The 14,267-nt window shown below is 35.3% G+C and overlaps 1 protein-coding gene across 3 annotated transcripts; it reads right to left on the reverse strand.

Annotated features, from left to right (window-relative positions):
- Positions 1-1,966: 1,966 nt before the first annotated feature.
- Positions 1,967-12,912, reverse strand: HUB1 (histone mono-ubiquitination 1). 3 transcript variants are annotated; one of them, XM_048122366.2, is made up of 19 exons: positions 12,371-12,912; positions 10,976-11,137; positions 10,246-10,333; positions 9,122-9,355; positions 8,795-8,956; positions 8,151-8,344; positions 7,980-8,063; positions 7,752-7,871; positions 7,452-7,638; positions 7,224-7,384; positions 7,052-7,123; positions 6,713-6,789; positions 6,214-6,408; positions 5,267-5,339; positions 5,022-5,108; positions 3,470-3,607; positions 3,199-3,401; positions 2,951-3,116; positions 1,967-2,649 (listed from the first exon to the last, which is right to left on the reverse strand). In XM_048122366.2, the coding sequence occupies exons 1-19, from the start codon at positions 12,479-12,481 to the stop codon at positions 2,518-2,520; spliced, it is 2,646 nt and encodes an 881-aa protein (XP_047978323.2). In that variant the 5' UTR covers positions 12,482-12,912; the 3' UTR covers positions 1,967-2,517. The 3 variants fall into 3 exon arrangements, with proteins under 3 accessions (XP_047978323.2, XP_047978321.2, XP_088918561.1); XM_048122364.2 differs by having other exon boundaries at positions 5,267-5,342; XM_089062435.1 differs by lacking the exon at positions 1,967-2,649 and adding an exon at positions 2,677-2,790 and having other exon boundaries at positions 5,267-5,342.
- Positions 12,913-14,267: the final 1,355 nt, after the last annotated feature.

The following is a 14,267-nucleotide window of genomic DNA, read 5'->3' on the forward strand; positions in this document are numbered from 1 at the left end:
TCACCATAACTTTCAAGGAGGATGGGAAGGATATATAAGATGAGATCCTATCAATCACCTAAATCAACAGTCAAGAATTCATCAGATCCTGACCAATCATGATCAGAAACATGAATCACAACTTTTCGTTCTCCAAATATATGAAGACATTTTTGTCAGTTTGACCATATAAGCTCATGTTTTGGAGAGGGGGGCTCTCCTCTCTCAACACCCATTCACCATTTGGAGCCACCAAGATTAACATTATCTTCTCCAAACTAAACCTAATAACAATATCTACTCATTTATTGAAAGTGTACGGTCTGGGAAAGCAGCACAAACACCAGAAATTCGTGGTTGGATCCTTACCATATAGTCTTGGAATGAAAATGACATGATGTACCTCCAACTTATCATCTGGTCCCAAACTGTAAGAGCTCAATCTCACTCCAATAATATACACATTGGCCCAGAGGAGTTGGGACGGACGATAGCCACCAAGCTCATGTACTGTTAAAATACAAAAAGTCGTGAGTACGGTTGTTGCAGAAGAATATTCAAACATGACAAGCCATCGCACATTTTGTAACTGGCATTTTATATTTTACAGTTCAAGAATGGCAAGCATGTTTGAAGCAACAGAAATTCAGATATGGAAGAGTAAATCTAAGCTGAAGTCAATGAATCAGTCTGCTTGAAGCATCACACATATGACAATATATTACTCACATTCACTTCAACAAGGCATGTCCTATTTTTTTTACATTGTGCTTTCTGAGTGCCAATCATTGTGACCAATTACAGCTACCACAAAACTACGAAGAATGTACTGTTAACAAGGACTAAAGACATGATAACCAGTACTATTTAATAAGGCAGAAGATCTGCCCTTATATTAATTGACGATAGTTACAAAGTGTCCCCCGGTGCTATGTAAAAATTGTTCACCTAAACTTCATTCCTTAACACTCGCATTGGAAGAATGAAATAGAGCACAAGCATTAAGCAAGTGAATACTTGGCCTTTGCCTCCACTTACCTTCATGTCAAGCATACAAACGAAGATTAAATCTTTATGGTAACTAATTACTGTAGTTTCAAATTAAACTAGAACAAAGACCTAGTGTCTGCCCAGTCCCCTTTAGGAAAAAAGAGAGAAAAATAACAAAAACTAATGTGCACTACGTTACAAGCCAAAAAAGGACTGAATTGATAGTTTAATAAACTTTCATCCAGTAAATAAGTACCTAACAAACAGTAAAGCTTAATCACACAAGAATTGATCAACTCCAACCAACCTAAACACTCGAAATGAATTATTATGCAGCTTGTCAAAAAACTATTGGGAACTAACAGAACAATTGATTGACTATTATTAGAGGAAATCATCTGTTTGAAAAAAATTATCATGCTAGTAAGGTACATAGCATGCTTCCTATAGGAACACATAAAGATTGTATCTGCACGATCATGCACTTGAATAAAAATAAAATCCATTCAGCTATGCATAAACATAATAATTTTCTCCAAGATACAACTTTATTCTAAAATAACAAATTCAACAAGAAAAAGAAGATAAAAACCAGCACTAACATGACAACAATTATACATCAACAGCCTACCTTCTTCAGCTAAAGTCACTTCATGAGTTCAATCTAGAACATTCCATGCCTTCAATCTTATAACAGCGACGGAACCCACTTTACCTAAACAAGTAGCCAAAGTAAATATTTGTCGTAGATGATAACTCCATTGGCTGTAAATATATATATACATACATACTATATTCTACAAACCTTAGCTCAGTGGTGAAACTAACCATGATAATAAGGATATTGATGAAGAAGATGCATGTCCGTCTCCATCTCACAAACGATCAGTCAAGCACACAACACACATGCAGATCTTTAAAACTGAATGCCCAAAACAAGCTTACTCATAAGGATGTATTATTCAATCAGAACATTCAAATGGTATGGGCGTGCAAATTGACAATAAAAAATTACTGATTGAACATTGATATTTTGCTTGTTTCTCCTAAAACAACTCAAACTAGACACTAGCAACAAAATTGAGATACAAAATCTGTACACAGCGGCATAGAAGAACCTAAGAGTCTAAGACCAAAGTCATATGAAGCTCCATGCTAATCCATACACACTTGGAAACCACGGGGCTTTGCATCAATTGCTTTCTTTACTTGCAAAACCGTCATATGGAGAACTGGACTGAATTCAATCTGCAAGCAGCAAGTCAAAAAAGCACCCAGTTTCTTGGAGCAAGCAAATGATGAGGGCAACTCATGAACACTATTTCAAAAAAAATCAAAAAACACTTCCAGCATCTAAACCAGAAAGAGCAAACCTACGCTACAAGCAATTTCTAGAAAGGGACCTCTATCAGTTGCGATGTGGTCTTTTCTTGGATTCAGCAGAGCAAAAAGTATTATATAGTACATGTGAAACATCATCGTCAGAGTGAACTTCTAGGTGCACACGGACCCGGTACACATATGCATTGGTGCCAGGAACCATAATGATCAGATGTATACAGGTTTGACATCATTAACGCCAAAACTTGCCGCACAAACTGGGCACTTACGACGGCGTGTTTCAATTATTCTCTGAAGGCATGCATTGCAAAACAGATGATAACATTTTGTGATGACCACCTGGCAAAAGGTAATTGTTAGCTCCTAACTGAAATAAACCCACAGCATGAACGAATATAGTACCCTCTAAACCTAATCATCCCATAAGTCGTCCAACCATATTGTGTGCCTGGGGATATGGTATTGTTAGGTAACATACACCTGAAGTGAGAAAGTCATTCTTTTATCATCCAAATAAATCTTGTAGTCTCGTATGTTTCAAAAATCTTGAAAAGGAAATAAAAACTTGTACAACACAGCAATCTCTTATAAGATAATGCTAGCTTATTCATTTTCTCATGTATCTCAAAATGGGAATTACCTCTTTCCTTCTGTCAAGGCAGACACTGCACTTCAGAATTTCCTTGTATTCCCTGAGTTCCTCTTTGAGCTTTTCAATTACAGAGGAGCCCTCAACTTGGGATTTTAGTTGTTGACCCTTCTTCCTTAGATTATCTAGATCTTCCTCAACTCTTTTTCTCTCAAACCTAATTAAAAAGAAAGAGCCGCAAGAAGTGAGAAAATAGTTTTTCATGTAGCTGAAATAAGAATTATATTAACCCTGAACACCTTTCTTTCTCTAGTTCTATCTGCATCTCAGTAAGAGACACCCTACTCCTATCAACCTGCGCCTGTGCTTCTTCAACTGTTCCCATCAGTAGTTGAGAAGTTTTCCTCACATCTAACAGTCTTCTTTGAGTGCCTTCCAAAGCAGCAGCATTGTGGGCTCTATCTTCTGCAAGCCTCTGTCTCTGATCTGAGTACCCCTTCAACTGCAGCCAAAAAGATTATTAATACAATCAACTTCCACAAATGACCCTATGTATGCCACTCATACTACCTGGTCTTCAATTCGGCTAGCCTTAAAGTTATAAAAATCTACAGTTTTCTTGGTCTGTTGTACAGATTTATCCAACATTCTCTTCTCCATAAGCAGAGCATCTCCTATCTGTCTTGAATGCACGCCTTCTAAAACAAGCTGAAACACAAACCAAAATGGAAGTGATTCATCAACAAAGGCATCCACCAGATATATGCATCAGAGGTTGGAAACAGAGTTTCTTTTCCCAGAGTTTATAACCAATTTGAAAGAATATATATTGATTAGAGAAAACAAACCAAAGGTTTGACATAATTATCATTTTTGGGAAAATAATAACAATAGTTTTTTGAGGAGTGGTTTTCCCACTTTTTTCCTTGGAGCAACAAAAGACTTTCGCCAACTCTATCTGTGTAATCACCCTGTTCCAATACTATAGAAAATTTTCAAGATGGTTGAAAATGAGTTCTGAGCCTCAAGTGTTACAGTATTGCATCATTATTTTGGTATGCAATTAGTTACAAAAACAATATATGGGAATATTGTAGATTTTAGGATATTCTAGAAAAGAAGAAAGATCAAGTTTAGGCCTTAGGACGGTACTAATCTTTCCCTTGTGTTTCCGATTTCCAAACCAACATTAAAGTACAGATACATTTAAGAGAGACTATAGTACAAGGAGGATACTAAAAAAGAGCCAGGCTTAGTTAAACTCGAACAAGGACTACTCTCCTCTAATATAAATTGTTCATGAGAAATGCTGCTGAACAGAGATTATTAAAACCTAAACTTCATTCTGGACAATTATCTCAATGAGCGTAACTGAAAAGTGAAAAGCATAATGGTACAAAATAGAAACTACCTTTGCTAACCCTACAACAGAATCCACATGACATGACAGAAGATCGTTAAAGACAAACCCTAGAGTTCAAGGAATGTGAGAATACACTTGCATGGCCTGGTGGGTGTGCGAAAGTTAGAATGCTCAGCCCCGGAAGAGGGACAAAGTATTCCTCAGAGCATGAACATTATAAAGCATAAAACTTAGTTAACCATGACAAAGATCCACAAGGAAGCATGTGCAATCATGCAGTCGATATCATGCAATATATCATGAAAAACATATGATACAAACGCAAGTAATTGATAGCAACTAGGGTTTAGGGAATAGTATTCACAATTTCACATTGAAAAATAAGAATAACAGCTATCCTGATAACAGCAGGCACAGACTCTAAAATGATGGATCAAGTATAATCTTCTGTTTTGCATCAGAGTTTTTTAATAATATTCAGGGTGGTGGATATGCAGATAGTGTCCAATTGATAAATGGATTTCTGTGAATTTACTATTTAGGTCCCCATAACCAAATAGATATTGAAGAAACTTTAATGTTGATAAGTTACTTCCTCCTACACAGTGTATGTAGATGCATTCCTTTTTTAAGTCCAAAATAATACTCGTACGAATTTAAATGTCTCGCCATAATATTTTGGTTCAATTGAAAGCAAACAATCAGAAAACTTATTCTTTAGAAATCCAGCTGAAATTACAGAATCAATGGAGTTATAACCTTAACATTATAGTCATCTCTCTCGGTGATTTGTTGCAAAAGCTGCTGGTTCTGGCTCTGCATATCATCATACGCCTGCCCAATAGTCTGTAGCAATACAGGCAACTCTTAGTCTAATTTAGGATGCATGATAGAAACCTATCCAACTTTAGAAAATATGCCAGAACTCAGAATGTGTGTAGAAAATAAGGATCAATTTCATATTTGAGAGCTATGACTCATAGAAGTTAAGATGGAATACAAACCTCTATCTCAACCAGGTAGGACTCGGTCTCTTCATGCTTGGATTTTAAGCCATCAGAAAGGCTTGATTTTTCCCTGCTATAGCAGTAGAAGAAACTATAAGAATGCACGCAGATATAAATCAAAGTCGCAGCCATAGACAAATTTCTGAAAGGGTTAAGCTAGCAGAAAAGCTTGATTTTTCCCTGCTATGGCAGTGGAAGAAACTATAAGAATACACACAGATATAGAATCTGGGCCGCGACCATTGACTAATTTCTGAAAGGGTATATGGTTTAACTTGACCAATTCGAAACCAACTCTAATTATCATCTACCTAGACACACAAATACACATGTTCCTACGGTTTCCACACATTGTCATGACATCTCGAGTCTTCCCATTTGAAAATTTCAGCTTATAATTTAGGGGTTCCAGGTAGCCTATTCACATGTATAATAAAAATGTAAGTAGATTCAAAATAATGTTTCCTCATCTTTTGGTATTCACAGATGTACTGGCTTTCAATTATTTAAATCACTAGAAAAGTGGCCAGGTCATTGTTTCCTTGGCACTGTAATCAGAAAATGACAATCAAAACCATTATATCATCTAGCTACTATTACTATACATTTAAAAAAGAAATACAGCATAATTTAGATGAAATATAGGGAATCTATACTGATATACTGGTTTCTAATAATTTTTTTACTAACTAGATAAGGTTCACCTTACAATGGTAAGAAGCAATTATACAATATTTGTTTTTACTATTTATAAGCTAATATCACATAAAATGTCCCAGGCACAAAATTACACAAGTATGGTAGATCCATCCAAGTATGGAAGATGTAACATACTCAGGCATAACCAGATGAAGAACCATATTCAGCAAAAGCCAATAGCACGCCTAATTTCTTAATGCAAAAAAGATGAGAGCAACATTTATAGGATTCGCAAAGAAATGGACCTCTTAGAAGACTCTAACTTCTGTCTCAGCTCAGCAATCTCAGCCTCCGAAGCAGCTAATTTCTGCTGGGCTTTTGCTTCTGCTTCAATTGCAACTTTAACTCGCAACTCCAGATTACGCTCGTCAAGGGAGGATTTAAGGCCTTGAACTTGAGCCCATGCCTTTATCTCGGCACTTCTAGCTGCACTAACATCCCTGCATATGACATAGTATTTCAAAAACAAAAGGTATGAATACAGTGGTAGTTCATTCAGATGGACCCACAAAGATGACCTTAGATTTTAATGACAGACATGCAGCAAAATATATGCATCCAACCATTCGAGTGCTAATTTTTCCTTTTCATAATCTGTTTTGAAAACTTAATGAATTTGTAGGGTTTGTAGAGAAAGATTCACCAGCAATTACATACCAGAAAATCATTTGAAGCCGTACTCAACGTAGGTACTTACATTATTGAAAGTTTTATGAATATATTAAAAATATGAAGAATACCAACCTTGAATCAACCGATTGGTGCCCATACATTTCTAGGAAGAGCTTCAAGTCTGTAACTGTCGCCTTTAAATCACTGATCTGTGCCCAAAAACCAAATTTTAAAATTCTTATCAGATCCCTCTATTTCGAAATAGTTCTTGCAAATCTCATTAGTCATTTTTTTCTAAAAGCCCAACTACAGTAGATAGGGATTTTCATTATGTCCTTATCTGAGGTCTGTTATGTTAAGAAATAGGCTATAATCTACTGTTACAAACAAAAACAAAAGACTGCATACAGAGTTAGCCTGAGTCAGTAAAGATATGCGACCAAATGCATATAACATAAGAAAATTCTGTACCACTGCTTGTAGTCTCTGAATGTCAGCATTTTGCTGCGCTGATCTGGAAGTCAAAGTCTCCAACTCCTTAGCCTGTTTATGACACGCAGAAGCACATGTACATATGTGGAATTTTAGTAACTTTGAACACCGAGCTAAAACAAAATAGAATGGACAAGTTATCAAACTTCACCTTGCAGTTGAGAATATTAGTCAGTGATTCAACATCAGCTCGCAAACTGTGAATGTCTGCAGCAGTCTCCTTGTGTTTAGCTAACTGATTTTGCATGCGACCCATTTTCTCAGGAAATGATGAAACCAAAACTTTAAACTCCGCAATAATCTCTTTCCTGCCTGTAATTAACAAATTAAACTAGCGACAACAAATCTACTGAATTACAATAATATATACTATCCATACCAGGTTCTTTAGATGCTTCGTCCAGCTTGACCTCAATTAAATCCTTTTCTTTGTTGTATCTCTCTATCTCTGCTTCCAAGTCACTTATTCTGGAGTTAGCAACAGCTGAAGATTGCTGAAGCACATCAACTAATTCATTTTTCATGAAACTTTCTTTTTCCCGCCAGTATAGACTCTCTTTCTCAACCTGAATTTGAAAGGGTGAAAAATTGAATATGTTCCCTTTTTCTCTTCTTTTTTTAATAAAAAAAATGGCTACAACAAGTGAACTGAAAATGTGAAAATAAAAACAAATTTAACCTGCAATTTCTCATAAAGGGCTTGATATTCAACTACATCTGCTTTAGCCTTTGTCAATTGATCTTTCAGTAAAATATATGCTTGGGATGAACAAATGCAGTGAACATTCTTCAAGTTGCTCTGCCAATATAAGTTGCACAGGCTAATAAGAAAAGCAAGGGCCAATGTGCAATAACAAGAAGTGGAAAGAAATGAGAATACACAGAAGATACGAGGAAACATATTAACCTGCAAATTTGATAAGTTTCTTAATGTGTTCAGCCTATCTTCATGAAAACGCTTGAGCTCTTCTAGTCGAGATGATGATTGCTCCTATGCAGAGATACTTTCTATGAGCCATTTCTATATAGAGCAACTATGTTCTCTACACTAGAGGAGTAATAGAAAAGCAGTTTATACCAATAGTTCCTTCAGGGTTGACTCCATATCTTCCAAGTCTCTTTCTTTGTCCCTTACTTTATCATTCGTTGCCTGTCTATTACCTTGATTTAGAACAGGGAAAGATGCTCCCTTTGCCACATCTCTTTCTGCTTTTATAACCGCCAACTTATGGTTGCTTTCTTCCAGTTCACAAATTGTAGTTTCTAGTTCTCCTTTAAATAGAAAAGCAAAAGAATGCAGTGACATGTATGAACTTTGTTGAAAACCATGCATTTGGACACAATTAAAGAGACTTAATGCAGAACATGTGAATTATCAGATTAATGCAGCATTCAATAAACACACGTCCCCTATAACATAATAGACAGTTTATGTTCCAGCATATATATTATATTATTACCAGTAACTCAACTAAAAGAGGCAAGCTGAGAAACTGAACAGAGGTAGTTAATCCTTTCTTATTTTTTCATTCTGGGTCTGGAAATGAGCTACATAAGTTCTTTTGTACAGGTGGGTGTGGAATACCATACATAACATGTCTATCAGGTGAGCCTTTTCAAATTCTATCAGGTGCATCTTAAGCCAGACCAGAAAGGGGAATACACTGAGAAGCGGCTATTTTGTGTGTGGAATATAGAGAAGAAATAAAAAAAAAATAATACCTTTCAAACGCTTCAGATCAGCTTTATTCTTCGCATCGGTGTCTCTATGTCTTTGCAGCTCACCGGCCAACGATTTATGCTTCAAGTGGAGCTTCAAGGTTGCCATCCTCATATTTCTAACCTCGGTTAGCAAATCAGAAAAAACCACCTTCTGGCTCTGTCCTACAGTGGAGTGCCAAAAAGTAAATAAGTGACTAAACACAGAGACAGATGCATAAGCATAGCAACACTGGGAAAGAAGGAAGCCATAAAAAAGAAATTGTAAAAGAACTTGATGAACTTCATTCACAAACTGACGCATCATGCAAAATAACAATATGGTCTTACCATTAGAAGAGAGTGTCTTCAGAGATGCCGCGTACAATATACTCTTCAAATTGTTCAAATCATCAAAAGAAGCTATTATATTCTTGAGTATAATCTCTAATTTCTCTGTCATTTCACCATTTATTTTTTTCTCTTCTTCAGGTGGATTCATTAATGTACTGGCTGAGCTACTTTCAGTTGCACCAGTTTCTAAGAGCCGGCTCAGTAAAGTATCCTCTGGTGGCGAATCACAATCTATTAATGCAATTTGTATGACTTTGTTAGCAAAAGCTCCAAAAAAAAACACAGCATAGAGCAAACAGCATTTAGACTGCAAATTGTGTGAGACAGCAAAATTCATCCGAAACTAGGAGCTAAACCGAGTAATTCATATACATACAGACAAAAGTATTACATTTAAATACTGTTTGTACTTTGTAGATATGGCAATGCAATTTTATGCAAAACAATACATCTAAAAGAAGCTAATCACTGTTTATAAATAGAAGAAATGTCTGGAAATGTTTCATGATAATATAATGGAGCTCGACTAGGTGCCACACAGGTGACTGTCCAGAAAGGAATTTATAGCTACAAATCCTCTGTCCTTTTTTTCTGAGGTGAAGTTCTAGAAACCAACTCTTATTGATATAATATTAATAGTGTACTAAATGTCCACCCAGTCACAGAAAGAGAAGGCCTATTCTAAAATATCAGGCTTTAAGAAAGACAAGATCGCCACAAACTCTGAGACTCATCATAAAATTTGTTCTGTGAGAGCACACAGGCTCATTAAAATAGGTGCTACACCCCTCCCCCTGGAATGATGGAGTGCCTGCCTGCATACCAGAATATGTTTGTCCATGTATATAATTTTGACCAATCAAGCAAAAAAGATATGCATCATCTAACAGCCAATCAGATAGGCATGTAATAATAGCCCTCTTTGAGTCACAAACTAACAACACAGAAAAAATATGCACATAAGACGATATTCATCAGCATATGCTCATAAAAATTGGAAGGTGTCATCGTCAAAAATTAAAGCTATTACAATAAAACAATGTTTGAACATATAGTTTAATCTCCAAAAAATAGGAAAGAAATGCATTTACATAAACACATCTGCAATTAGCATCGCTTACCTTCTTTTGCTAGGTGGCGTCCAAAACCTCGAACATCTTTTGTATTTTCTAGTGTGCAGTTAGAATGTGACGCCAAGTGATCAACCAGCTGGTGAAATATTGGAGCCATTTTAAAATGAGTAGGCAAATATTTTGTAAATGCCAGATAGATCTATGTATAATTTATGTTTACAGCTATCAGCATCAAGTTTCACTAGCTTAACGGGTGCATCAGATTATTATATATCCCTAGATATACAGCAAACTTATGGAGCTGGTTGACTACACTCGAGGAAAATGAAGGGTAAGCCCTTTCTTGCATAAATGTTCACCTCCTTACCACAAGTCAATCCTACAGCTCTTTTATAGTAGCATTTTTTAGCCAGTCACCAGTTAGAAATATATCTAATTATGATTACATAAATCCTTAGCCGGATATAGTTCCATTTCTCTGCGTCCATTAATAATTGTGAGTAGGTGTAGAGGTCAAAATATTTTGTGTTATGATTCTCCAAGGGGCCAATGTAGCTTGAAATGGAATAAAGAGTGAGCAAAACTGAAGATACCATTACGTAATCTCCATTACGATTTTATCAGGCTCTCTGATAATTTTAAAGTTGATTAACCTGCTTGAATTGATGCTACAAACAAAAACTAAATCTAGACAAAACCTCAAAATATAATCAACATACATGTTTTTATCATTAGTAAGAAAAATAAGAAAACCCACTCATACATCATACTCATGTACCTCTTTCCACGAATTGTCAACCTCAGCTAAAGTTTTATGATATGAATGTTGTTTATCCCTCAACTGACACAATCTGTCCTCAAGGGCATTAATCTCAACCTTCTGAGTTTCCAACTTCTGTACGAGTTTTTGATTTTGAAATTGAAGCACTGCTGCGTCGAGCTACAGCAATTCAAAAATTTGACTATTAGTTGTCGCCACATCAAACACTATAAATTTCACAGGAAAGTGTGCAGTCACAATTTATCAGATATATAATCAATGATCCAATGGAAGGAATGCAATCAAGTTCAGTACCCCGTCTGATAAGTGTACACAGACAGCAAATCTGCAGCTTACAAACGTGTGAAAATGAAGAAAAAAACTCCTTTTATCAAATAGAATTGGTTAGCACAGTATTTACTGAATACACTGGTCATCCAATACAATAGATGCCTGCACCACTAGTGCTTTTGATTCACAAAATGCTGCTGCTATCATCTAGTACTCCCTCCGTCTCACTCAAGATGTCCACCTTTCCCTTTTAATTTATATCCCACTAAAGATGTCCATTTTCTATATATGGAAATAAATTCTTTTCTCCTCTCTCCTCATTAATATATTCAACTACCTTTTTCTCTCTACTTATTCCACCTAACAACTCCTCCTAATGTGGCACAGGATGTGGACATCTTGAGTGGGACGAAGGGAGTAATTGTTAATTTTCACAAGCAAGAACATGTTTTGTATGGAAAAAACAAGAACAAATAAATAGTACATGACTTCTAGTTAACAATCATGGACATAAACAAGGTATCACAGATACCTTCACAAAATAGTATAATACCAAACACGGGTGAATGCAAAAGATTGGCACTATAACCCAACTTTTCTACCATGTCGGAAGTAATTGATAACAGAATCAGCAGACTATAAACTTAGCCAATTAAAATGTGATGGTCTCTGAGGGATATTTAATGAAGAGAGCCCATCCAAACTAAGTCTACAAAAACATAAGACATGCTAATGCATTCACAACAACCTAAAATCAGGACTCATTCACACAAAACAATGTATATGGATATTAGATAAAGAAACTCAAGGTCCCTGATAGAAACATGGTTAACTAAAACTGCACCATGAATAACATACGATTGGAAATTTGCCATCAGATTAGCACGAACAAAGCACAGAACTTGTGAATTTACATGAACTTAGAAACACCTTCATCCCAAGATCATTAGTGCATTTCGTGTGTCTCTCCAACCAATAATTATCACGTGGGAATCAAACACTTTTCATGCATAAAATTGCTTGTAAACATAATTCTACTTTGAGTCTTAGTAACAGAAAGTTCTTATTTAGAAATATTAAACAAAACAAAAAAAAAGGAAAAAGAAAAAGTAGCAGCCTCACCTTTTTCTCCTCAGATAGCGCCGCCAGATGACGCTTCTTGGCCATGGCGGCAGTGGGCGATAAGGAGCTAACATGACGCCGTTTCTTGTCAGCTTCGCCTGTACTACCCATTACAGACCCACCCCTCAAAACCCCAGAATCATCACTTTTCTCTTTAAACCCCACAGAATAAAACTTCCAATGACTATTTCACAAAACCCCCGGATAGTTCAACACAGAAGCAAACATGCATGCATAAAAATGCAGTCTTGGCACAAATTGGAAATACCCAGATTCTAAAAACCACAGATACTTATCAAAATCAACCAAAAGTGTAGATTTGACTCCAATTTCCAGCCAAACCCTAGGTCAGAGAGAAACCCGCGATTGCTAAGCTTCAATTAGCAATTAACAGCGGTTTTCTGTTACCTTGTTATCCTTTATCCTGAATTCAATTTTTAGCCTCTTTCGATATGTGAATGAATTAACTGGAAGAAAGTGTGAAAATTTTACACACACACAGAACCTCTGAACATCAACAATGTGGGGGTGGGGGAAGAGAGAGAAAGTGAAACTGCTTTGCTTAATATGATTAGAGGGGCGGAATGGGGCTTTTCAGAAATTTTCAGGGGTAGATACGTCATTTGCAATTCGGCTGCTAACACAAAATCGGGGCTAATTGCCTAAAATGACCAAAAGACCCCTCTAAGAGAAAATAGGGCTGCGGGATTTGGGAGATCTGATTGGCTGTCGACATAAAACGGGTATGGGCCATCTCTATCTCAGCCTGCTACGTTGGAGGCCCAACATATATTTACATACACGTACCATATCCATTCCATGAAAAATAATTTGAATTGTTAACAATTCAAATTTTAATGCAAAATTCAATAGTAATAAAAAAAATAAAAGAATTTTTTTTTAAAATATTGTATATACAAGGATAATTTTTGAAAAATATCGAAACCTCCATTTGTGATTTGACATTGTTTTGATGGGAAATGTTAATTTATAATAGTACTATATATTTATTAATTGTTCCGGTTGTTAATGTGTACTAAATCATTATGTACATATTGTACAAAGGCCAATTGTGTGACTGAAAGAGTAATGAATTATCTCAAGCAATTAAACTATGTGGCACGAAACCTATTTGACTAACTACGGAAAAGCTATACAAATAAGAAGGCTTCAGTTAGGTAGTGTGAATTGAAAAGTCTGGTAATATTTGACATACTATGTAAACTTTATAAAATAGAGTGAACTACAAAAATGGTCCCTGGACTATGGGTTTATCTCGTCCATAATCCCTGGATTTTAAAAATATCGTCAATAGTCCCTGGACTAAGGGTTTATCTCGAAATTAGTCCTTTTGGCTTTTTTTGGTACGAAAATACCCTTTGATATTATTTTGGGGGGTTTGGGCAATTTGATCTTTTTACACTTTTAACATTTTAAATCTGATATTATTTTAGTTGTGTACTAACTTTGATATTATTTCAAATTTATCATCCTTTTTCCCTTTTGTCATCCTTCACTTTGTTTCTTTATTTCAATATTAGATTTAATTTTACAAAATTTTAAATTTTAATTTTTAAATATCAATAAATTTTTTAATTATAAAAATTATTAAATAGCAAAAATTAATAGTTATAATCAATATTTGATAGTGATAGTACTATGTAATCAATAAGGTATGACAACGCCTTAGTTTAATCAATATTTAATATTTAATCATAAATAGATTATATAACACAATTTATTCTGAAATAAATATGCATCTAATGTAAGACTAATATAATTTTCGTTTATTAATTTGAAAACAATCAAAATTTACTAGAAAATTTCAACAAAAATACTCCTATATAAAATTTTAAGTAGGATCAAATTTTTAGTCAACTTCATAATATTTAATCAC

Source organism: Salvia hispanica, chromosome 1, assembly GCF_029641045.1.
Source record: "Salvia hispanica isolate PSC_SH4W2 chromosome 1, Shi_PSC_v1, whole genome shotgun sequence".
Classification (NCBI taxonomy): Eukaryota; Viridiplantae; Streptophyta; class Magnoliopsida; order Lamiales; family Lamiaceae; genus Salvia; species Salvia hispanica.

Excerpts from the sequence above, each read along its gene's own strand:
- HUB1 (XM_048122364.2), bottom strand. The coding sequence starts at position 12,481 with ATGGGTAGTACAGGCGAAGCTGACAAGAAACGGCGTCATGTTAGCTCC. Across the intron at positions 8,957-9,121 it reads GAAGACACTCTCTTCTAATG|GACAGAGCCAGAAGGTGGTT; the intron begins GTAAGACCATAT and ends ACTCCACTGTAG. Across the intron at positions 7,124-7,223 it reads CTAATATTCTCAACTGCAAG|GCTAAGGAGTTGGAGACTTT; the intron begins GTGAAGTTTGAT and ends TGTCATAAACAG.